Source organism: Harmonia axyridis, chromosome 3, assembly GCF_914767665.1.
Source record: "Harmonia axyridis chromosome 3, icHarAxyr1.1, whole genome shotgun sequence".
In the NCBI taxonomy this organism is placed as follows: domain Eukaryota; kingdom Metazoa; phylum Arthropoda; class Insecta; order Coleoptera; family Coccinellidae; genus Harmonia; species Harmonia axyridis.
The window spans coordinates 14,184,727-14,211,428 of NC_059503.1; the positions used below are offsets into that span (position 1 = coordinate 14,184,727).

Consider the following 26,702-nt stretch of genomic DNA (forward strand, 5'->3'; position numbering starts at 1 on the left):
GCTATTTATTTCCTGATATTCCTCAACGTCCTGTGCTAATCTGAAAGAACGTTGTCAAAATATATATACAATTCAGGCTTAAAAACCTGCTACCATCAACCAGAAAATTATGGCCTCCTTCAGATGGAAAGAGGGCAACTCCAGGTCGAATAAAAAGAACGAGAACCTGAAAAAAGGAATTGGGGTTGGGAAATCCCAAGATTTTATGTTGGATAAAAGTTCGCTGATCTCGCTCTGGGTCTTGAACGTCATTCATACTGTAGTCGTATAAATTCTGTTCCATTTCAGCACCAACAAAAATTCATCCTTTTTCCATGAACACTAAAGCTTAGCGGGGATGAACTGAAAACGATAGAATTCATAGGAATCCAGGTTATCTCCGAGTTCCTGCTCTCCTCGAATCACCATGTTGAGGTACTTCTGAAAACGTCACATCATTTCATTCGGCACTAAAAGGTATTGAGCATTGTAGACTTCTTATTCTGGAGTTAACAGTGTACGCTGTACAGGGTGGGTAAAGTTCGTTTTCCAGTGAGGAAATCTTGAGTATTATCGAACTAGAAGAAAATAAATATCGTCTATTTTTGAGCGCTCGTCGCCTAACAGATCCCAGCATCGTTTAGTCACAATGCCTGTAATTTTCGAATTTTCTTAAACAGTGAGGTTCGACCCAAAGAATTCGATAGACTTTTTTGAATAGACAACAATTTTTTTTTACTTTTTCGGTTTCTACATGAAAAATAAAAGATACTTCATATCAGCCATATCAGATATTAAGCAATTTATTCAATATTAGTCAATAGTGGAATATTCGGTATTACGAATTTATATGGTGAGTCTGAGTGAAATTTATTTCAAGTCTAATTTTACGCATAAATTACGTTATATCTGAAATGGATCAGTAGGATATGAAAAACAGCTTGCCAAATATATAAAATAAGTTGCTGAATTTTCTTAATTCAAATTGAACATCGTGTATATTATCGATTCATAAGATGCATAAAGGAGGCTCTACAAAGATTTATCACCATATGGCGAAATCCACTGGTTTTCCTTGAAACAGCTGTTTTTACGAAAAATGCTTATCCGAGGAAAACTGGAACTAAACTGACATTAGTGGAAAAATATATCTTCTGTTTATTCTCATCGGACGCCTCGAATGAAATTCGATTTCAAAAGTGATTTGAAAAAAAGTTATAGGGAAGAAAAATGAATATTCATATTTCGAAAAAAACAGCTGTTTTAAGGAAAACCAGTGGATTTCTTATTTGGTTTACTTGAAGAAATTTGTAGAGCTCATCTTATAAATCGATAATGTACAAAGTGTTCAGTCATAAATAAAGAAAATTCTGCAAAGATTCATTGGTAAAATTTGACAAGCTGTATTTCATACCTTGTACATCATTCTTCCATTTAAGATGTACTTTTTGATATTTTATAATTTTGAATGAGAAATAAATTCCAATGGGAGTCAATGAAAACTATCATGCTTAAACCAGCAGTGAGGATTGGTATTAACTATGAAATATCTTTTATTTCTTATGAAGCAATCGAAAAAGTAGAAGAAAATAGGTATTTCATTGAAAACAGAGTTGGGACCCGTCCAGGAAAACTGAACACCCTGTATGACAGAAAATATATTCATTACGTAGTGCTCAAGCAATAAGGTAACTTTATGTGAAGTTAGAAATGGAGCACAGCCTTTATACTATCGATATAAGTGTACAAATTTTGGGTTAGTTCAAATACATCTGAAATGTTCGTGTCTTTTTTTCATGTAGATAAACAAATTAAATTTATTATAATCCAGGAGTAAACTATAATTCCACAAAGTATTCACACATACAATATTGGAGTATAAGACATTTATAGCCAAGCCTAAGATGATACTGAATACAATATATTCTTGCTAAACCATGTGAAGACCGTTTTGGGATTAAGGACTCACCCAAGTTTTGCGCTTGTAGTATAGAGCAGAGTTTATATTCATATATCCTGCCGTACATAAGTAGTTTTAGTGTTGGTCTACGACATTTGTTTTCCCTCAATCCAAATACCGCAAGAGGATACGATGTCAAACTTGACCAGGAAATTTCCAGATTGGATTCAGACGGCATTTTCTCTTCAACAGAGTGCTCTCTTATTGAAAAACGTAAGTCAATGAAGGTGATTTTGACCAACTGACCAATTCAAAAAAAGAAATCGTTTTTATTTTAATTCAGTTTCAGTCTAGATTCTAGGGAGCGCTTCGTTTTAATTAGATCATGTAGCTCAACTATCTCTAATTTTGGGCCGACAATTTGAACAGGAAAGATTGATAACTCTAGCTTATAAAATATTATATTACTGAAAGATTTCGTAGTAAAGGGTGTTTTTTTTAGAGCTATAGAACATCAAATTGCAATAAAACGACGATGGATTATTCGATTGACATCTGGACGTCCAATCTTCGATGATTTTTTCCAACATTTTGTGGCCGTATATCGGCAATGACACGGCGAATGTTGTCTTCCAAATGGTCAAGGGTTTGTGGCTTATCCGCATAGACCAATGACTTTACATAGCCCCACAGAAAGTAGTCTAGCGGTGTTAAATCACAAGATCTTGAAGGCCAATTCACAGGTCCAAATCGTGAAATTAGGCGGTCGCCAAACGTGTCTTTCAATAAATCGATTGTGGCACGAGCTGTGTGACATGTTGCACCGTCTTGTTGGAACCACAGCTCCTGGACATCATGGTGGTTCAATTCAGGAATAGAAAAGTTAGTAATCATGGCTTTATACCGATCACCATTGACTGTAACGTTCTGGCCATCATCGTTTTTGAAGAAGTACGGACCAATGATTCCACCAGCCCATAAAGCGCACCAAACAGTCAATTTTCTGGATGTAACGGTGTTTCGACATACACTTGAGGATTACCTTCACTCCAAATGCGGCAGTTTTGTTTGTTGACGTAGCCATTCAACCAGAAGTGCGCTTCATCGCTAAACAAAATAAAATGGACGTAGTTCGCGATATGTATTCCGCACAGAACCATTATTTTCGAAATAAAATTGCACTATTTGCAAGCGTTGTTCAGGCGTGAGTCTATTCATGATGAAATGCCAAACCAAACTGAGAAGAAATCACTTGACAGCTGTTAAATCGGTCTCCATCTTGAACAGTAATGCCAATTTAAAGTTATATACCTCGAAAAAAAACACCCGTTATAGTAAGTCACCTAGTTTCCGATATACAGGGTGTTTTCTGAGAGCTTTTTCAATAAAATTGTTTTTTTTTATAATTTATACATTTTGTAATTCCGACAGATAACCAATGGCTGAATTTGATTTGGTTGAATCCTATTCTTAAAATAAAGGCGAATCTTTATGCAGAAAGGGTATGGGAGAGTTGAAATTCATGTATCTCTAATATTGATGAATGAAGATGAACTCTGAACAAATGTGTTTTGGACAATGACTCGACCCGAGAATTATCGATTTTCTTTTTCTCTCTCCTCATCTTTATTGAAGTTTTCTCACATATTTTCTATAAATAAATAAGTAAATACATCTTCCAGCGAATCAGTGTGGATAATAATGTTCACCATCTGAAGCAGAAAATATTCCCTAAAAAATGCATGATTTTTCACCAGAATTATTCACCTCATGAAAGGCAAATTCTACAGGATTAATACCATATTGGATTTGACAGGGAGGGTATCCTGAATAATATAGCCCAATTGAAATTCGGTTGAAAAATTTAGGGAGGGCAGTGTCGGAAACAGAAGGAAATGATTTAGGTGGCCATATCAAGGAATTCAAAGGTGAAAAACGAACGGAAACAGAGCTCTTCGATCAATGCCTCATGAATATTTATCAGGAATGTAATAATTCTTTTTTCCAGCCACAAAAGTCGATCGCGAAAAATATGTTGGATGCTTCGCGTCCATTAAAACTGGGAAGATTGAATAAACTAGATAAATAGTTTGATTTTCGATATTTTCTGGGCATGAGTGAAAACACGTGAGTTTTCAAAATTATTGGTTCAGAAATTGATACTTGATTATCTGCAAATATTCAGAACGGAATTTGATTAGTACTTACCTATGTATTTGATTTGCAATCGAACGAATGAAGAACTTATAGACGTCAATATAACGTTCAACAGTTTTGATACACGTTTTTTCAATTTTACATAATTTTATTGAAATCATTTTTCAATGAAATAACATTTATATCGAGGTTCACAGATTTTCTCTACATTCAGATACAAACAGAGGAAAAATTCAAAATTCAAATTGTTTCACAGTTTCTTTGCGAATACCTTCGACTTTATGGTGCTTATAAAATATAATTTTCCGAAAAAAAATCGCTTAGTAATATTTTAACAAGAAGCATGAGTTCTAGTGGAAACAAAAATGCGAGTCGACGAATGCTTTTTGTTAAAAAAATATTACTTTGCATTATATTTTTACCATTTTTTTCAGAGGAACAATTAAATTCCCGAATGGTATTTGACAAGACAATTTCACGAGACCATAACAATTTGTTTTCAAAGGTATTGTGATTTTTTATAACAACAGCTGTCAGGTGTTAGCTAGGGTAAACTCCTTAGAGTAACAAACGAAGATAGGGGGAGCATATATCATTTTCAGTAAGCAAATTTTGTCCCCGCCATGAACTATCAAATTTGACATGAAGCGCGCGGAAATGAAAACATATCAGTGATATGATATTTCACTAAATTCGCGAGTTTCTCCACAAAGAACGCACTCCTTATGTCCCATAGTATATCAACGTTTCATATTAAGTCAAAATAAATTGGAATAAAAATACCCAAATATATCAGAAATTCAGAAAACAAACTTCAAGCGCGCTGAAACACCTGATGCACTAGGAGAGCGAAAGTTGCCAAACCTTATATTTCAGCAGGTAGATACAGAAAATAATAAATATTCTGCTTATTATGAATTCGACAATTAGGAAAAATATCGCAATCCAATATTCATATTTGCAAACTTAATTGCTCAATACATATACAGGGTGGCCATTTGAAAACGAAACAGACGAGATTACAGACGAAATAAAGTTTTTCGATAGAAATGCTCGGACAGGTCGATTTCTGTTTCGAGGGGGACAACTTAAGATGTAGGTAACGGACGCATAGCGCTTCAACTCTTTCTGCTACAACCCCCACCCCCAATTTTTGAATAGGGAAGATGGGGTGAGTGATACCTCAATTTAAAGGTATTTTTATACTGATTTCAGCAAAGTAATTGATTTTTCATTTTATGCATTAGTTCTCGAAATATTCATGCGTTAGTTAGTTAGGAAGGAAGCCACAGTCATGGTTGTTTTTAAGCTCAAAATGTCGATTTTTCACAAAACACTACAAGTGCCATGAAAACACTACTTCATTTTCAAATACTTAGTTAAGAATATTTCGAGAACTAATGCATAAAATGAAAAAACAATTACTGTGCTGAAATCAGTATAAAAATACCTTTCAAATGAGGTATCACTCACCCCATCTTCCCTATTCAAAATTTGGGGGTGAGGGTTGTAGTAGCAAGGGTTGAAGCGCTATGCGTCCGTAACCTACATCTTAAGTTGTCCCCCTCGAAACAGAAATCGACCTGTCCGAGCATTTCTATCGAAAAACTTTATTTCGTCTGTAATCTCGTCTGTTTCGTTTTCAAATGGCCACCCTGTATACAAATACATATATTTCATTCACAATAATATACGTTCATAATAATAAAGTAAAATTGTGGATTTGAAAATATATCACAATCCGACAACGTAATCTAACCATGTTGGGGACATGTAAAATTTGTGTATATTTCCTCCATCTATGTTTATTACTCTATGGTGAACTCGAAAAAAACTGCTGACAAGTGCTGTCATACAGTTTCTTAATTCAAAATTGGGCGTCTGTGATTAGTGGAAATTAAGACGAGGAAAATAGTCAAACTTATTATTCTCAATTGCATCGTTTTTTTTTACAAGTATCTGAATAATTTTTTTTCTTGAAACAATAGCATGTTTTATCCAGGCCAAACCACTGGCCGGTTGAAATTATCAAACATTAAGTATAAAATACTGACTAGATAATTTTTAAGATAATTCTGACGATTTCAACTCGGAATTCCTGATACTACCCTTTCCTTCTATAGGTGGCCCTAATCCATAAAATGATCATATCTCTTCAAAAAGTGCGAGTTTTTGCATAAACTTTTTCAAGAAAGAGTGGGCACACAAGTATTTTTAGATAGGTATCTTAGTCCCGCCAAAGAAGACCACTTCGATTCCTAACAAGAAATACACTTTCGTCTACTCACTCAACATAAATTCAACCACCGCCAAAAGTATAAGACTGGTAAGATGCAATGCTTAACTCCCCGAAAAATACTATCGATCGTCTGCCAAGTCGCCTCATCTAACGATTTCATCTAAGGAAGCAGCAACCGATGATTAATTAGGAATTAGATGGAGGGGACAAAAACAACAATTTAATTTTATTGGCCTGCCCGAAAGAAATGAAGTGATGAATTCAAGACAAGAGGAGAGCGTCGGGGGAGATGTTCATTAATCACCTGCCTTTGGAACAAGTGTTCCAGTCGAGGGTGTACAGTTTCTAGGCCAGTAAGCGGTCGATGGGAAGCGACACACAGGTTCCAATCAGTGGCGTCCGCTGCGGGGAGGGAAATGGGACCAATGTTCTCCTCGCAAACACTGCAAATTTTAACACGATGGTTTATATTCTACCTCGTTGAATATCCTAATGATTGCTTAAGGGTTTACCTTGTATAGTGTCTTGAAGTTCTATTGTGTCTCCCATCAGAGCTGTGCTAACCATTGCACCATCTTCAGATTGCCTTCCACTTCCAGAGTTGTAACAAACTCTGGTATCTCGGATTGATTTTAGGAAGGTATATCCTAATTCCTACAAATGTTTCGTCTTAAACATTTTTTGCATGGGCAGTGCATTTTGTGACCTGGTGATCAGGAGTTTCTTCCTCCTCTTCAACAGAATCTGTACTCGTCAGGTTTTGTTAACCCTATTCTTATAAGGTGGTTTCTGAGACAGCAGTGCCCTGTCAGGAAGCTGGCGAGGAGTTGTAGCATGTTCTTACTTACAGGGTGGCCATTTGAAAACGAAACAGACGAGATTACAGACGAAATAAAGTTTTTCGATAGAAATGCTCGGACAGGTCGATTTCTGTTTCGAGGGAGACAACTTAAGATGTAGGTTACGGACGCATAGCGCTTCAACCCTTGCTACTACAACCCTCACCCCCAAATTTTGAATAGGGAAGATGGGGTGAGTGATACCTCAATTTGAAGGTATTTTTATACTGATTTCAGCACAGTAATTGTTTTTTCATTTTATGCATTAGTTCTCGAAATATTCTTAACTAAGTATTTGAAAATGAAGTGGTGTTTTCATGGCACTTGTAGTGTTTTGTGAAAAATCGACATTTTGAGCTTCAAAACAACCATGACTGTGGCTTCCTTCCTAACTAACTAACGCATGAATATTTCGAGAACTAATGCATAAAATGAAAAAACAATTACTGTGCTGAAATCAGTATAAAAATACCTTTAAATTGAGGTATCACTCACCCCATCTTCCCTATTCAAAAATTGGGGGTGGGGGTTGTAACAGCAAGGGTTGAAGCGCTATGCGTCCGTAACCTACATCTTAAGTTGTCCCCCTCGAAACAGAAATCGACCTGTCCGAGCATTTCTATCGAAAAACTTTATTTCGTCTGTAATCTCGTCTGTTTCGTTTTCAAATGGCCACCCTGTATATTCAACCACTTTGTGAATCTTGAGTATTCCTTTTTAGGTTAGCTTTATCTCTTGAAACTTTGTAAAATCCAAGATAATTCCATTTTCCTCAAATGTTTGATGAATTCAGGATAAATTCCATTGAAACCGGCAACTTTCCTTTTATATTTGATCTTGAAATTTTCCCATATCAGCCTTGAAACGATGACATGAGAGCTCAGAGCTTTGATAGCAGCTTGACTAACAGAATGGATTGCTATGTTACCTTTCTTTCTGTGCTCGTTTACACGTATATTTCCATTAGAAGTTTTTCTGCATGGGAAGCACTTAAACATATGAACATATTTGCTTCAGTCGGATCTTGAACCCATATCTGCAGTAACTATTGGTTTTGAACCACTGGGTTATGGAGTGTGGGTAGAATAGTAAAATACAGAGTCAGAGTCAAAAATTATCGATTTTGACATATACTGTCAGTTATTGTTACAAGATCAAGATCAGCTACGTTGGTAATGAATGTTGTGGTTTGTTTCATTATTTTGATTCTCCTTTTCCTTGTAGGATTTATTAAATGTTTTGGTTATACGATTCGAACAGAGACAAATCTATCAAACTAAATATCACAGCGCCTCATTAGTGAGTTGATATTATGGTTATATGAATCTTCGAGGCATACCTACTTCAATACTTGACGAATGGTAAGTTCGATTGTTAATTTTCTGTCTTTGTCTCCCATACTCGTCTATTAATTATGTCTGAAACATAAGCGACCATTTGAAGAGGTTCCAAACAGCAAAGCCAATATGACGCCACTTGATGCAGGGGCGTCTTCTCTTCTGGGGCCATCATACATACCTAGGTCATATTGTGAATACGGCATTATGTTTCTCTGTGTCAGTTCAAACGTTGACGACAGTAGTGTAGTTCTTCCTTGAAATAAGCAACTTGTAATATGAGGTGCAAAATCTATTCCGCATGACCAATTTCAAGAGGATTGTACCAACGGTCAGATAAAATAACCGACAACAATGACATCATAATCAACCACATCTCATATACTATACAGGGTGAGTCTTTGACTTGTACATATATTTTAACCCAAGATTCCTGAGGTCAAAAGAAACACTTTTTTCCTTTACCATTTTTTCCGATTCGGCCCGGTTAAAAAGATACAGGCTGTTGAAAATCGTTAAAAAAATGTGATTTTCGGCTATATCTCGTAAATGGTTGTATCGAAGGAAATGATTTTTAAAATATAGCTTTTTTTTGATGTGATACATCTTCTCCGAACACCAGATTCCATACACATTCTTCTGTTTCTTTGTTATGAACATAACATACCATAAAAATACCAGAAATTCGAAGAAACCAACTCTTAATAGTAATTTGAACGTTCATTGAAGAATATTTGGCTAATTTGAAAAATAAAAGTATTCTTCATATTTTCTCGTACAAAGTGCCGTTTTCGAATAACTTGATCTTAAAAAAAAAAAATTATCTGTGAAATTCAAAAAATTGGGTACTTTGGCTGAATGCAACTCTGTTCTATTTTGGAAAAAAAAACCACAGAAATGAATATTTACTATGAAGTCATGTCTCAGATTTAAGAATTGAAGTACTAGCCAACTTAGTTTGAAAATGAAGTTATTTGAATAAGCTCACCTCAACTCCTCGATTTGATTAAAAATCACTGAGCTTTGGCACAGCTCTGATAATAAGAAGATACTTCACTAAAATCAACATTCTTTTTGAAAAGTCCAGATTATTCATAAAACCCATGTTTAAAAAAGTTCTCACAAAATAGTCCCATTATAATGACAACAATCAATATCCCACTAAAGACTGCTGCTATCGAACAATACTGTATTCTTCTTCGGCTCATTCAAACTCACATCGAAACATATCACTAGGACTAGGTACATACTAGACAAATTTTCATGTGATTGAGATTGAATACTTTTATTCTTTTGCTATTCCATAAATTCATCCTAAGAGCTTATGATTGACATACTTCCAAGAGGGCCATAATTGTTTTAATGTGAAAACAAATTAGGTGAGTTGAAAGAAACCAAATATTCTATTGTGGATATTTACATTGAATACTTCTCATTTATTTTCAATGCCAAAATCAAGATGAATTAAGTAGTAAAGTTGGCTATAATGTAGGTACACATCAACAACAAATTTGATTACAAGTGGAGTCTAACATTTTCCATTGATTACAGAGCCAGAATATTTTACATAATTCCATATTTTCATACTGATGGCTTCAAAAATATTGATACATTTCAATATTTTTATGAGATAGTTGGAACAAATCAAATGCTTCATTTCGTAACAAATATCTTATAACAATAACAGTGTAAACTGTAAATGAAAATTTTAGGTTAGAACTTAGAACATAGATTATTCGAACCGAACTGCTGTGTTTATATTTGGCATCACTCGAAATTTGAAATTCAAACTTAAAACCACAGATTACTATAGTCCGTGTTAGATCTTTCATAGATGAATATTATTTATTTGAGATTTTAAGGTTAATTCTTGCACGAAAAATAAACAACGATATCATATAAATGAAATATAATGAATGAATGGATATGGGTATCAGAGCTAATATGGGTGGTAGCGAGCTCAATTCGTTATAATTATCGAAAATGAAATAGAAATCAAGAGAAGAATATTTAATCTTTAGCGTCAACGAAATTGGAATAACTCATTTATTTGATTATAAACACTACTTTGTTCAACAAATGGAATGTTAAACGTGAGTTTATGATGGTTTTTCTAATTCAGTAGCTTATTTCCAAGGTTCAAGAGGTATATCTTATGCTTGAGAAAACTTCAGTGTTCCGGTTTTCAGGGGTGAATTAGCTCATTTTGAAAATTTAAAATGGCTATATCTTTTTAACAGGGCCGAATCGGAAAAAATGGTAAATGAAAAAAGTGTTTCTTTTGACCTCAAGAACCTTCGGTTAAAATATATGTACAAGTCAAAGACTCACCCTGTATACAGCCGTTCTATCGACAGACCGTAATATAGGAACATTTTTTTATAAAAAAATTGTATCATAGAATCAAAAAAGTTGGGAGTTACGATACTGAATAAAGTCGCAAGCCACCACTGGTTCCAATAATGGCATACTTAGGGGAGTATAAATTTCTCGTCTGCCAAAAGCTCGGCTCGTCACTTTGCCATTTCAATTTAATTTCGAAAATTGTACAGCGAATTCTGGACAACCTTTTATGGACGGAGGTAGGTGTCCTCTTCATTCTGTTTGATCTCTAGTTAAGGGAAAATAAATCATGATGTATCCGCGCTGGCACACACGAAAAACCTTCTCGAATGATATGGATTGAGATTCATGTTGAAGAGTCATTGATTCCTTTTTAGAGGACGTTGGGGAATATGGGGAAGTAATCATAGTTGATGATAATACAAAAAAATCGAAAGAGGAACAATGTGGTTTGAGAACACTCAGTTTTGGACCAAACACGCACATCTGAACGTAACTAATATACATAGGCGTACAACTTTGCTTCCGTTTTTTTTTTCGGAATTCGATGCTTTATTGTTAAAAACTGGTCATACATTTATGATTCTAAGTATTGTCCATGGCTGGCCACTACTTTCTCTCATATATCGGGTAGCGTACGAATCCTGCGTTGAAAAAACTGGTTATCTTTTGAAGCGATCCACGAATCGATCCAATCTTTCACTTCTTCACACAAAGTGCTGGTCAGCCAGACCGTGTGCCATTGATTCGAGGGAATAACGTCAGGGGAATACGGCGGGTGGAGCAGGACTTGACATTTCAATGTTTACAAGTATGTCTTGACCATTTTCGCAACATGGGGTCGAGCATTATCATGCTGCAATGACAATGACGTTGTCATCCTCTAAAATCACTTTATCATGTATATTGTTGTATTGTGGCCTATTGTATTCCAATGCTCGGCCAAAACGAATTAATTGCGTTCGATAACGATCGCCTGTGATTGTTTCAGTCGATTTTAACAACTCATAATACACTACGCCGATCTGGTCGATATTCGGTTTGGCCGTCGACACGGAAGCATGGTCGGGATATCCTAATGATTTTCAGCCACAATTCAATGCAGAAATCCCTCCGTTTTTGCCTTGCAAGTAGCTGTTCACAAGCAAACAAACACCGTTCAACATCTTTCGTCTTCAACTCGTACGGCACCCAATTTCCTCGTTTCTGAATCATTCCCATGACTTTCAGGTGTTTTGAAATGGCTTGTTGCGTCACTCCCAATGATCCTGACAATTCTTGTTGCGATCGGCACGAATCTTGATCAAGTAATGCCTCCAATTCTGCATCCTCGAAAACCTTCTCTCTTCCACGCTGGTCTTCGACGTCAAAATCAGCTTTCTTAAAGCGTTGAAACCACTTTCGGCGAGTTCTTTCACTAATAGGTATTTGAGAGCATTCGTTGAGCCTCAGTCGCAGATTTTTTATATCGAAAGCAGAAAATTAAATCTTCCTCAAATTACGAGAATTTGGCTCGTAAGCTGACATGTTTAATCGAAAATAACTTCATGATGCAGACACAAATCGAGTAATATTTCGATGGCGTTATGTTTACAAATACTTAAGCTTATTGTTTGACATCTACGATCTATTTATTTCGACTACCACTTACCACTACAGCCATCTATTGCAAAACGGCGGAAGCAAATAGTAATACAGCAAGAGCGATGTTATCCTCAATTGGAATTACTTTGTTTTTCAAGCAAACAGCGAATCGTAAAAATAATTTGGTCAGAAATTCAGCACATTTAGAGCGTAAATTCCCACGAGTACGGCTAATATGAAAACATGATAAATATTTCTCAATCTTATTCAAGTCTTCGAAAACAGAGAGTAATATTACTAATTTTTTTCACCGCTTCATAAATAGTTGTTTTGAGTTCCCTTTAATTCCATATAATTCATTTCAACTAAGGCTCCTGGGGTGGTCTGTATAATAAGACATTCCTTTATTAAAACCCACATATTTGAGAATAATTCATTTTGCAACTGACACATTAATGAAATTAAAATTCATTTCGAGTTGAATGCAAAATATTTTGTTTATGTCTGAAGAACGCACAAAATGGAATATTAAAATTATTATTTTTCTTATTTTCAGCTCGGTCAGGTTATTCTTCGTTAATTTTGAAATAAAGCATAATTCTATTATGCGGTTAGATTATTCACAACATTGTAATTTCTGAGAGGTCGTTCCCTGAACAGATAGCTCATTTCTTCACAATAAGAGTTTGTGGGAAAAATCCGACCTCAAATAATGCCGTTTGAAATATTGCTCTCCTGATCATTTTGAAAATATGAGTTTGATCGAGATGAACTTCAGCATTTAAATGTAACATGACAGTTTCAAGCCTCATGCAAAATTTCATGCTGATCGCGTTACCGAAATAAAAAAAAATCAAGAAGAATATCGGAAAAAACTTAATATTTCAGTAATAACAGTGTAATGGCAATGTAATGGAGTTGAGATTTTGATTTTTGATAGCAGATCAAGGACAACAGTTCCAAATTTGATGCAGAATATCTTGTTGATTGCATCATCAAAACCATAACAAATTCAGACAGAATTACAACTGATTCAACCGCGTTGAAATTTTGCATGTAGATATTCAATGACAAGTTGAAACTGTGTGAAAATTTTTATGTTGATCGTGTCCATTGAACAATTGTTAATCCAAGCTATATATGGAAACAATTCCGTAACGAAAGATCTAACAAGGTCAAAATCTGTATATGTGAAATAACTACACCAATATTCATGACAAATTTTAAGAGGATCGTATCATCAGAAACCTCCACCTAGATTAACTAACCGACAACAATGACTTCAAGATGAACTCACATCTTATTATCATCCTGCGCTCGAAAGTTCCTTATGCCAAGTCAATGTCTTTCTTGTCATATAGTTAATCCCTAAAATTGGTTTTAACTATGTTGTTGGGTTTTTAGTGTATATGAATAAATGTAAATATAAGCAACGACGAATCTTCGATTTCAACGCTCTTGAGTGTAAAGCAGACGGTGAAAGCAGTCCAAAGGTACCATCCGCTCAAGCATCAGCTGGCCAGCTATCTTGACAAAAGTAAAATCATCAGCAGTGAATATTACATAAGTTATTCGATGGATTGAGAGCAGAAACGAAGAAAAATTCAGTGAAATTTCACCAGGACAATGGTCCTTGACATAAATCGATGAAGACCATCGTCAAATTAAACGAAAGGAGCTTCCACCCACCTTATTGTCCAGATCTGGCCTCAAGGGATTATTGGCTTTCTACAGGCCTCAAAAGAATGCTCGAAGGGAAGAAATTTGTCTCTAATAAAAACGTGATTGTCAAGGTTGAAGCCTATTTCAAAAACAAAGACGAATCTTTCAGCAGAAAAGGAATGGAAAAGTTAGATGAGCGTTTGAGTACATGCATCATTCTTGAAGGTGACTATATTGACAAATAAGTTCGAATTATTAAGAAAAAAGTTGTTTTTGCTGAGTCTTATTGACTTATTAGTAAATCCCTGAATTTGGTTTTACGCTGTTGGGTTTCCATATCATGAACAAATTGAAATATTTTATGGGTTCGGTCTCTACTTGATGGAAATATATTACCAAATAAAATAAAAGTAATTTTCACATATATTTCAATGTCAACAACCCTTTTTTTCTTCAACATTTTGGGTCTTTCAGGTAACATCCCGACGGATTAAAATATTTGTGGAAATTACTCTGTTTTATTTCATCCAAATGTAAATATCAAAAACGATTAGACTCGAACGAATGCTCAGATTATGATGGCTCATCCCAGCCAGGTTTAATGTCTTTGTTCTTTTCCATTGTGGACAACCGTATGAGGATTTCCGAAATCCTTATCCTGCATTGTTCCGGAGTGTTTCTAAATCCGGGATGACTTCCTCTCTAAGGCTCAAATATGAGTCATCATCCAAGAGATTTCACGATATATACGATTGCGGTTGCAGTAGCGTTTCAACTTATGGACAAAGGCTTTCTTAACATTCTGGGCACGTTCATTGAATTCCCTCGATTCGAAGACTATCGGCTTGATTGCCCACGATATTGATACATTGTCCGTGATAAAATTGCACGGAAAATCTGATGTGGCTGGCCTTTATGGCTCAACAGAAGGTACGTTCACTCTGGTATCAATTTTTATACAAGGTGTATCAAAAGGAAGTTTATATTGGCTCAATTTGGAGGGGCGTGGAGAATATTTCGACGGTATGCTGGTTCTTGGGAATTTAGTCACTATGCTGCGTTTCTTGGGAGCGGATTGCGCGATGTGCGCATGCAAATTTTACAAAAATGGTAATTCCGAGAATATACGCGAAGAAATTTCTTCGATATTATAGGGTGAATGATGCGCTAAGTATTTCCCTCATTTGGAAATGGGTGAAAAAGTTTGAGGAGACCGGACTAGATAAACCAAAACCTGGGCACCCAAAGTTATTGAGAACAGAACAGAACGTGAAACAATCTTTCGTTATGATCTGGACCCCTTGCGAATGCAATAGTGCAAGTGCTTTCAATGTGCTTAGATCATTGCTACTCTGAATTTTGCACACAATTCAAATGCTGCACCCCTTCAATATTCAATTGTTCTCAAAATCGAAACACCAAAATGGACGACATAATTTTTAAGAAATAATATTTTTTTCAGACATGTAATATATTAAAGGTAATATAAAAATATACTTACAGTTTTTGGTGCTTCCTACATATGCCCACCTGAAATATAAAAAAATATATAGAATTTACGAAAAGAAAATTTTTCTGCAAAAAAAAAGAACGAAATTATAAAATATTTCATATATAGGGTGTTTTTTTTCGAAGTATATAACTTAAAGTTGGCGACCGATTTAACGGCTGTCAAGTGATTTATTCTCAGTTTGGTTTGGCAATTCATCATGAATAGACTCACGCCTGAACAACGCTTGCAAATAGTGCAATTTTATTTCGAAAATAATGGTTCTGTGCGGAATACGTATCGCGCACTACGTCCATTTTATTTTGTTTAGCGATGAAGCGCACTTCTGGTTGAATGGCTACGTCAACAAACAAAACTGCCGCATTTGGAGTGAAGCTAATCCTCAAGTGTATGTCGAAACAACGTTACATCCAGAAAAACTGACTGTTTGGTGCGCTTTATGGGCTGGTGGAATCATTGGTCCGTACTACTTCAAAAACGATGATGGCCAGAACGTTACAGTCAATGGTGATCGGTATAGAGCCATGATAACTAACTTTTTCATTCCTGAATTGAACAACCATGATGTCCAGGAGCTGTGGTTCCAACAACACGGCGCAACATGTCACACAGCTCGTGCCACAATCAATTTATTAGAAGACACATTTGGTGACCGCCTACTTTCACGTTTTGGACCTGTGAATTGGCCTCCAAGATCTTTTGATTTAACACCGCTAGACTACTTTCTGTGGGGCTATGTAAAGTCATTGGTCTATGCGGATAAGCCACAAACCCTTGACCATTTGGAAGACAACATTCGCCGTGCTATTGCCGATATACGGCCACAAATGTTGGAAAAAGTTATCGAAAATTGGACGTCCAGATTGGACTACATCCGAGCCAGCCGTGGCGGTCATATGCCAGAAATCATATTTAAAATGTAATGCCACAAGATTATCTTGCGGATAAATAAAATTCATGTCAATCGAATAATCCATCGTTTTTCATTGCAATTTGAAGTTCTATAGCTCTAAAAACACACCCTTTATAAACACACTTTACACGTACATTACCTAGATCAATGAGTACTATTTCATTAAAATCTCTCTTTTATTGAAAATGATCAAATTTATTTATGTATGTTCATACATTGAATAAAAAATGAATAAGATATTAAGATCATTTGTGAGAATGCTGCTCAGAAATTTCATTGATCTCCCTATAATTAATTGCTGAGTTGAAGACAAAAATGATTGAATTGAGCAAATCATCACGATGAAAGTTTTATGAAATCCACCAAAAGTGTATTACCTCATTATCATACACTGAAAAAAAAATTAAATAGAATGACAATCGTCAACTTGATTTCATTTATACAATTTTTTTTTCATGAAATTTCATTCCTAACGTATACACCTATTCATTGATGTTCATGAATATCACAATTCAAAAATTGATGTTGATTGTTCGTTGTTTCGATAAAATTATTCATTGGATGAAAGAACTTCTTTCATTAGGTGTATTAGGTAAGTCGTACATCAACTGCTTTGGTCAACTTCAAAAAACAGTTATACATTATTGATACAGAGTGCAACCGATCAAATTATGAACATTTGATTGGTTTAATGGAATTGACACAATGAGAAAGTCCATCAATTTGATGAACGAACTCATTGCATTAATGTTTCTATTCATCAGGGGTTGAAAATTGATGGCTGAATTCATCACTACAATTAACTGTTCCAGTGAAATTGTGTACACTTCAGGTGTAGTATATTCATCGAAGGAAGCATAATGTACCATATACATTTCTTTGATTCATACTGAATTTAACTGCTCAAATATTGCTCGTTTATTTATGTTATTATAAGCCAATAAATTTGAGTTATCAAAATACTCCAGCTATTTTTTTATGCTTAATGTATATCTTTCATTTTCATATTCAAAATAGTCTAGATATTCCGTGAGATATACGAAATAATAAACCTGCATATAAAATTTTATAGTATTTTTTATTCAAACGCTAGCGAAAGCTTATTCATGTGGTAATAAATTGAGAAGCCACTGTTGGTATATTCCTCCGTATCAATGGAAAACACGCACTGTCTTATAAATGTTATATTTCCCGAAGCCTTCGATATTAAAAGCTCCAATTTCCGCTATGTGAAATCCTCGAGTGGAAAGTAAATAACACAGTTTTGTCCGGATTCATATTCATGAAATTCTAAAGCTTCCAGAATATTATGGCGTCCTCATTTCAGACGGTGCAACAGCAATTACAGAAAAAATCCAACGTATAAAGAGGGAAACCGAAACCGTCATGTTTTCTTCGGTAAACAGTTTGGAATGGACGTAATTCCAAGGGACGCGTATACACTGTGTCCGTAAAGTATGGGACAAATTCATATTTAGCTAAACAGACCATTTTAAGAAATAATCCTGAAACACGTCGATTTTTGATTTTAATTTACCGTATTTTAAAATAATAATCTAATATACAGGGTGAATTACTTTCGATTAATGACGTCACCGTCAGTTTTTTCAAATGGAACACCCCCATTTTGACTCAATTTTCCGATTACTCTAACTGAGCTGATTCCAAAAATGTATCACATGTTGATTCCAATTGATTCAGGGTGGACAAAAATACAATAGTTTTGTGTGTGGTCATAAAGTAACGCGTAACATTCTTTATTAGTTAAATTGACAATATTATCAAAAATACTTATTGTCTAGCGGCAATTGGTTTGAATGTAACACCCTGTAGTTTGTTACATTTTTATATTAATAAAAATGAGCTGTTTCCAAACATGTTTGGTAATTGTGGTCTAGCAGACAGAATATGAAAGAAATCATTTCTTATCAATCTAAAAAAAACATAGTCGTCTAGTTTTTAGTGATCATTATTTGTTTATTGCCGCTAGATAATAAATATTTTTGATAATATTGTTAATTTAACTAATAAAGAATGTAACGCGTTACTTTGAGAGCACACACAAAACTATTGTATTTTTGTCCACTGTACCAATTGGAATCAATATGTGATACATTTTTGGAATCAGCTGAGCTAGAGTAATCGGGAAATTGAGACAAAATGGTGGTGTTCCATTTAAAAAAATGACGGTGACGTCATTACTCGAAAGTAGTCCACCCTGTATATTAGATTATTATTTTAAAATACGGTAAATTAAAATAAAAAATCGATGTGTTTCAGGATAATTCCTCAAAATGGTCCGTTTAGCCAAAAATGAATTTGTTCCATACTTTACGGACACACTGTATATGGAACGAAATTAGAGGGTTGAATATTCAGACTCACAATACATAGAGCTGGCGATATAATTCGAACCCCATTCTGATTGCAACGTGTAATCAGTTGAAGGGATGTTGAGGATCAATTCAAAAAGCGTGGACAAATAAATTATGGCCAGCAACTGTTGAAATATACACGAAGTTCAATGGGAATTAAATTCAGTAACGCTGTGAGCAGAATATTCAGTAATGGCTACGTTCTGTTTGCACTTTCGGCACAATTATTTGCCATGAGAAATGGTTGAGTTTGTATTGTTTTTTGTTCGTTCCGATCACGCGTATGCGCTAGGCTTTTCAGTGCCTATTTTGACGACTATTTTCATGTCTATTTCTGGACTGATTGATGGATTTCAGCCACGTTCACATTATGCTGTTTTTGACGTTTGTTTCGGTTATTTTTTAGGTTATGTTTTTGTTTTGCCCTATCATCAAAAATGCGACGTAAACGACAGACATTTGGATTAGGGATTCACGACTTGGTTTGATTTTCAAGCTACTTGGCTTGAGCTTGACTTGATTCCAAGTCAAGCTAAATTGAATTTCCATCCAAAAATCATTATATCTCCAAATTATCCGTCACAGACCCCTCAAATAGAAAAGTTTTTTGATCATCGGGTTCTGATCTGAAACATACAGAGGTTTCAAGGGCAAAGCTTACGTCCAGGAAAAGTTGCAGCCTTGGGAATTTCATCCACTTTTTTTTCGAAAATTTCAGATTTTTACCTATAGTTTCTGAAATAATGTACTAATCGCCAAACTGCAAGCATTTTCGTAATCTACATAGTCGAATCAATCAACAAAATGGTATAATAAGCCCATGAAGGAACTTTTAATTTTTTTCAATTTTCTAAGGGTTAGATATGGAAAATTTTACGAAAATTTTTCGACAAAAAATTTTTAGTTGAGATCGAAATTCGGCTAATCAGGGATCGTCAATACTGCACCGCTCATCGATTTCGCGTAGACCTCACAGTTTTAAGGAAATTTGAACTCGAAATTAGGGAAAAAATTGAATTTGCATCCAAAAATCGTTATATCTCCTAAATTATTCGTCACAGACCCCTCAAATAAAAACGTTTTTTGAACATCGAGTTCTTATCTGTACCATAGTGAGGTTTCAAGGGCGTAGCTCACGTCCAGGAAAAGTTGCAGCCTCGGGAATTTCATCCATTTTTTTTTTCGAAAATTTCAGATTTTTACCTATAATTTCTGAAATAATGTACTAATAACCAAACAGCAAGCATTTTCCTGATCTATTAGGTCGAATCAATCAATAAAATGGTACAATAGTCCCATGAAGGAACTTTTAATTTTTTTCAATTTTCTAAGGGTTAGGTATGGAAAATTTTACGAAAATTTTTCAGGTGAGATCGAAATTCGGCTAATCAGGGATCGTCAATTCTGGCACCGCTCACCGAATTTGCGTAGACCTCACAGTTTTGAGGATATTCAAACTAGAAATTTGGAAAAAAAATTGAATTTCCATCCAAAAATCGTTATATCTCCTAAATTATTCGTCCCAAACCCTTAAAATAAAAACGTTTTTTGAACATCGAGTTCTAATCTGAAACATAGTGAGGTTTCAAGGGCGTAGCTTACGTCCAGGGAATTTCATCCATTTTTTTTCGAAAATTTCAGATTTTTACCTATAATTTCTGGAATAATGTATGAATGCCATCTATTACATACAAATTGATCATTTGCAAATTCAAATACAGAAAATGTGGAAAAATTTCCATGGCTATAAAAAATTATTGCTTTTCCGCACTGCTTATGAAACAAGGAATTTACGAACTCTCTTTTATCTCCTTGGAATTTTTAGTGTGTGAGGCGTAACCTACTTTTAAGCAGGGGTATCGCATGGCTAATCCTAAGCTGGAGCACTCAAATCCTCTTCCCTGATAACACAAAGAATATCCCTCTCAATAAAAAAAGAGAAAAATACTACTTACATGAAATTGGAAGCGTTGGCATGCTTCCATATTTGAAATTTATCTTATCTGTATCTAGGTATAATACTAGACAATAGAATCAAATGGAAAAAAATATGTAAAATACGCAGTGGATACCTACTCTGCAATAAGCACACTTACCCACTTATAGGAAGAAAGAGTTAATGAACCAAAATACGAAACTGAGAATGATCATATCAAGACCTCAGCATGAGGCTATGCAGTCAAAAGTTATATTGAAAAGATTTTCAACAGAGAATGAATTGTTGAGAGCTGCAATGAATCTGCTAGATTTGTGAGGATCAAACAAATTCACAGAAATTTCGAATGTGAAACTCTTACAGATTTCTTGAATAGGAAGACCAAGAAGATTTTTGAAAAGGCAAGTCAATCATCAATCAATGAATCATTTGAGAATTTATATTGTATTTCATATCACATACAGGTAATAATGTTTTATACCTCAGTGATGTATTTTGTTTATTTACCGAAATAAACTCCATTATTATTATAACATCCAAATGACGTGCTAAAAAGACTAGTTGACCACAAACTCCTGAAGATTATTTTAAATCGAAATAAAAATGTTTTCATCTGAGAAGTCATCAAAAAGTTTCTTTCATTCTGTATAGAATCGGAAATAAAATGTAATACCACTTCTGACACGATCTAATTGCTCAGATTCAATTTAAGCAGAGAGTCAATTTACCAATCATTCATGGCCATTTTCGATCAAAGACTTAAAATAAATTACAAACAATTGAGTAAAAACACAATCATACCAATTATACAATTCCAGTTAATAATTATCAACTGTAGCTTCAAATGTGAATGTACTCTTTATCAAAAGCTGAAAAATAATGACAAAAGATAACAAACGTACTTTCTATTAATAGAAGAAACGGTATCCACATAATGCATACGTAATTCTATCAAGTGAAAGAAAGCACCCACATGAAACAATTTCAGTTGACCATTAACATCACTTTTCCGTCAACGTTTAGTGTACCTAGTAATTATTTGGACGCTTGGAGCAGAAAATTACCAACACAACACAAAACAACCTGACAGCTTTTCGTGATATACAGGGCCATTCATTAAGAATGTATAATCACTGAATTCTAGATTCTAGATCAAAATATGATGATTCTGCCTAAAATGACTCATGGAAATATTGCTAGTTTCCGAGATATCTGATGGTTTGAATATTATTTATTTTTATTTTCGCAATTATTATTTTATTTTTACAATTTATATTTGGGAATTGGCAGTTTAACTTTGGGCATAAGGATTAACAAAATAGACTTGAAAGCTCTAGTTACACTTGATTGTGTTTAGTAAATTGTTTAATAAATCAAAGCAATTCAATTTTCGATTGCACTATGAGTAAAATAATCGAAAGGTTTTAAAAATCAATAAATTCCACAAAAAAGTTACCCTTATTCGATTCATGTAGCTCGAGCAGTGATATTGATTTATTTGTTTCTAATGAATTCCAAGTTTTTTATTTTTTTTTTTTAGCTCCAACTATCAAAAGGTGAATCACCCTGGGCTATACATTTCATATGACAATAATAATTCCTATAAAGGGGAATTTATTGTCATTCAATCACTTTTTTCACTTTCAAAAACCACAAAATATATCGTAAAATTTTTAGTCATATGACCCTCTACCTACAGGATTTAAAATTCGAAAGATATGGCCCTCCCCTTTCGGATCATAAATTACGAGGTTATTCGTTCTTATTCGTAATCTTTCACAAAGATAAACATTATGTTCGCATGTAAATCGTAAATAGATCTAATGTAGCGTGAAGATAAAAATTCGGCGAACACACGAACCACCATGTAAGACATCACCATATTTCTTTCCCAACATTTCCACTACAAAGGTGCGAAAACACACAGAATGCAAGATTATTCAATGATACCACTATCTCAATTTTTATAAGATACAGGCATGCCATCGGGAAGTAACATTGGCGTCTTATTCTGGGAGAATAATAATAACAATAATTGTGTTTTTGAACAGAATAAGGATCAGGTTATTAGAACAAAACAACGCGAATTTTATTCTTAAATTTTACATCAGAGCTCTGGAGCAAATGTACAAAATATTACATAGGCGTACCTACAACTTGGCTTCCGCCGTTTTTTCAGAAATTCGAGGCTTTATTGTAAAAAACTAGTTATACATTTATGATTCAAAGTATTGTACACCGCTGGCCACTACTTGCCAATTATTGTTGCGTTTGACACGAGTCTTGATTAAGTAATGCCCCCAATTCTGCATCTTAAAGACCCTCCTCTCTTCCACCGCCATGCTGGACTTCGACGTCAAAATCACCGTTCTTGAAGCTTTGGAACCACTTTCGGCACGTTCTTTCACTAATATCTGCTTCACCATAGGTTTTTGAGAGCATTGGATGAGCCTCAGCCCCAGATTTCTTCATATTAAAGCAAAAAATTAAAACCTACCGCTAATGCCGAGAATTTGGCTCATAAGCTGACATGTTTAATCGAGAATAACTTAATGACGCAGACAGAAATCGACTAATATTTCGAAGGCGTTATATTCACGAATACCTAAGCTTATTGTATGACATCTTCGATCTATTTATTTCGATTACCTATCTATTGCAAAAAAACAAGACCACAATAAGTGAATTGAAATTGAATTTGTCAGTGCTTGGTTTAGGTATAGCAGCCTGAATTTTATCGTGGTCTTCCGTGGTTTATTTGCAGTTATATTCTGCTTCAAGTCTCAATCCATTTCGAATTCAATAAGGAAATATCAGAGTGATAACTCCCTTGTGTTTTTCATGATTGAATCCTACCCTTGCACAAACATACGTTTTGACATTAATGTTCGTTAACAGTAAAATAATCCGATAATCTGTTCCACATGAAGTTTTAATGATTCAAAATTTCAATGAAAAAATAATCCGGGATGATCACAAACATTTCGTGTTCGCTCAAAGAGAAATGGGATTCTTTCGAAGATAATCCTTCGTTATTAAATCTAGTTTCGGTATCACCCTAGCTACATCAATATTAAACCCAGCATTTTTGCTGCAACATATCAGTTTTGGGCAAAACTCAAACATTGTTTATACGCAGTTGGAAGCTATAATTGAATAATCAATCAATCAGAGCATTCGTTGAGAGTGGTTGTTGTTCAGGAATATTGCAAATACCGAGATCGAAATGTATGATCCCAACAAATCGATATGTCAAGTTATCTTGATGTTATAACTGTATTTCCAGTCCATTGTTTGGACTAGAAAACGTTCCCATTCTCATTTGGGAATGGATAAAAGAAAGTAATTATTCATGATACTTAAACCCACATGTAGTAGGGCTATCAACCCTAATTGGTTTGTTTCAAAATGAGGAGCAAGGATTACGATGGAGCCGTCATTTTATATGCTATATAGAGACTCTTTCAGGCTAAGCAGGTTGAAAATAATGGGAGTCATAAAAATGCACCAGCATGAGGAATTAACCCTATTCTGAATTAAACATTTTTGCAATGATGAGAGTGTACTCTCATAAAAAAATTTTGGTGATTCCAGGAAGTACTTTTTTGAATTCATTCAAAAACACCTACTTTCTCGGGAAAAATTCGTATCAGTAGTATGGCCAGACTGTTTTCGGTCCGGAAACTGGTTTTTTATACAGGGTGCCCCAAGACCTATTCGAGATCTGAAAATTGGGATTATGATATTGTTCGACATTCTCTACCGAATTTAAAAATTATTGAAGCCTTAGCACTTTCAAGTATACAAGGAATGGGAAAAAAAATTCCGAAAAAATTTGATTTAATTTTTCTAATTAGAAAGAGTATTTAATTGAGAATATGTTTGTATTCGAATCGTTACATTCATCGCAAGTGTTTTCAAAATTCACTAAAAAAGGAGGAAATATGCGTAGTCAGTATTGTTCCATTATTGCTATTCTCAATATCTTGAGCATAAACCGTTTTCTTATATTCGAATTAAAACAATGTGGGAATATTGTGCAAATCCTGAATTTTGGAGAACTCGTCACAGGGTGTTTCAAATATTGTATCAAAAATTGTGATCAGAATTAGCCCATAACTTTTGTTATTCAAATTGAAACCCAATTTTTTATGATTACGTTGGATTCTGCAAAGAAAAATAATGTTCTAACACGTTTATGCTCCCAAATTCAATAATTTCCGAGTCATTCAGGATTTTCTAGAGTCAATTTCATAAGATGTGTTCTATATCAATAAACTGCGTAAAAATGAAAAGACAAAAATTCAAGAAGCAAATTTTGTGAAATTCATATCTCCAAATATTGACTTATAATTTTCAAAACAAAACGTATGTTCCCATGATTTTACCAAATATTTTTTAACGCGAAGTCTTAATCCCAATATCAAATGTCCACCCAAAGGGAGGGTGTGACAGTCTGCCGAAATAAAAAATTCTTTACCTAGCACCTGGCAACCTGTGCGTGTTTTATCTAGGAATCTCAGAGTGATATACATAGATAAAGGGAGCATATGACATTTTCATCAAGCAAATTTTGTTCCCAACATGAACCATCAAATTTGACACGAAGCTCGCGGAAATGAAAACATATCAGTAATACGCCATTTCACTCAATTCGCGAGTTTTTCCACGAAGAACGCACTTCTTATGACCCATAGTGAATCAACGTTTCATATCAACTCAAAATATATTGAGATGAATACCTAAATATATCCAAAATTCAGAAAACAAACTTCAAGCGCGCCAAACGACGTGAAACAACGGATGACACTAGAGGAGTAATAGTTTGCAAACCTTGGATTTCATCAAGAATATACAGAAAATAATAAATATTCTGCATACTATAAATTCGACAATTACGAAAAATATCGGATTCCAAATTTTCAAATTTGCATATTTAATCGGAAATCACTCAAATAAATATATTTCATTCAATATAATATTCATTCATAATGATATAGTAAAATTGTGTATTTGACAATATATCACAATTCGGCAACGCAATCTAACCATGTTGGGGACATGTAAAAATTGCGTATACTCCTTTATCTATGTTTATTACTCTTTGTTAGGAATCAAACCAGCGCGGTAGAAATAAATTTATATAAAATTTGTCTGCACGCCAAAAAACTATTTACCTCATATTTATTACACAGACGCTATAATCCATCATTTTCGAATGAATTTATTTATTCGCATTTGAAAAAAACTAGCCTCAAACGAAGTTAGGATTATGTGTTAATAATCCCAACCGCTAAGCAAACTACATCCAATATAAAATCCTCAGTATAATGGATTTATGTAATGTTTTTATCCAGTAACTTTTCTCTATTCACTTCATTCGATAACATAGTACTCCATCAAATTATCATGACTATAGAGTGCAGTTACGTGCTAATTCCATTAAACCCTTAGAGTTTGAGGAAAGTCTGCTAATCAGTTTAGGTGAACTGTGATATCTTTCAGGGAAATCGCCTATCCAGTAGAATAAAACGCAACTGCTCTAATGAGAAATTGCCGTGCGTGTTACAAGAAGGTCGAAATCGACAATTTACAAATCACAGAACGACAGGTTCGTTTATGGAGGCTACTTTTCCTTGGGGGCCCATTTTCCTCAGCAGAGGTGGCTACAAAGTGGTGGTTTGGTGCTGTCGAAAAGGCAGTAACAATGAACCCATTTTATCGACTGAGGAAAACCAATCTTGTGCTACGTTTTGCTTCACTAAATCCAAGGAAAAATTCATTATGTTGATTTATCAGAGTATTAGACGTAGATAGAGGGAGTATATATCAATAAGCAAATTATGTCCCCAACATGAACAATGAAATTTGACATGAAGCGCGAGGAAATGAAAACATATCAGTGCTACGATATTTTACTAAATTCGC

At 34.6% G+C, this 26,702-nt stretch overlaps 1 protein-coding gene and 1 long non-coding RNA gene across 3 annotated transcripts in view; both read right to left on the bottom strand.

Moving 5' to 3' along the window:
• The window catches only part of LOC123676175 (cadherin-87A), a 158,171-nt gene that overhangs the window by 69,455 nt on the left and 62,014 nt on the right, over positions 1 to 26,702 (bottom strand). For both annotated transcript variants that reach the window (XM_045611908.1, XM_045611907.1), the window contains one exon: positions 15,542 to 15,570. Coding sequence is in view for 1 of the 2 variants with exons in the window: in XM_045611907.1 (XP_045467863.1) it covers positions 15,542 to 15,570 (29 nt within the window). In the remaining variant the exon portion in view is untranslated. The remainder of the gene's footprint in view (positions 1 to 15,541; positions 15,571 to 26,702) is intronic.
• Positions 6,490 to 7,114, bottom strand: LOC123676176. Its single transcript, XR_006746862.1, has 2 exons — positions 6,788 to 7,114; positions 6,490 to 6,718 (listed from the first exon to the last, which is right to left on the bottom strand). It is a non-coding gene; the product is annotated as an uncharacterized LOC123676176 (long non-coding RNA).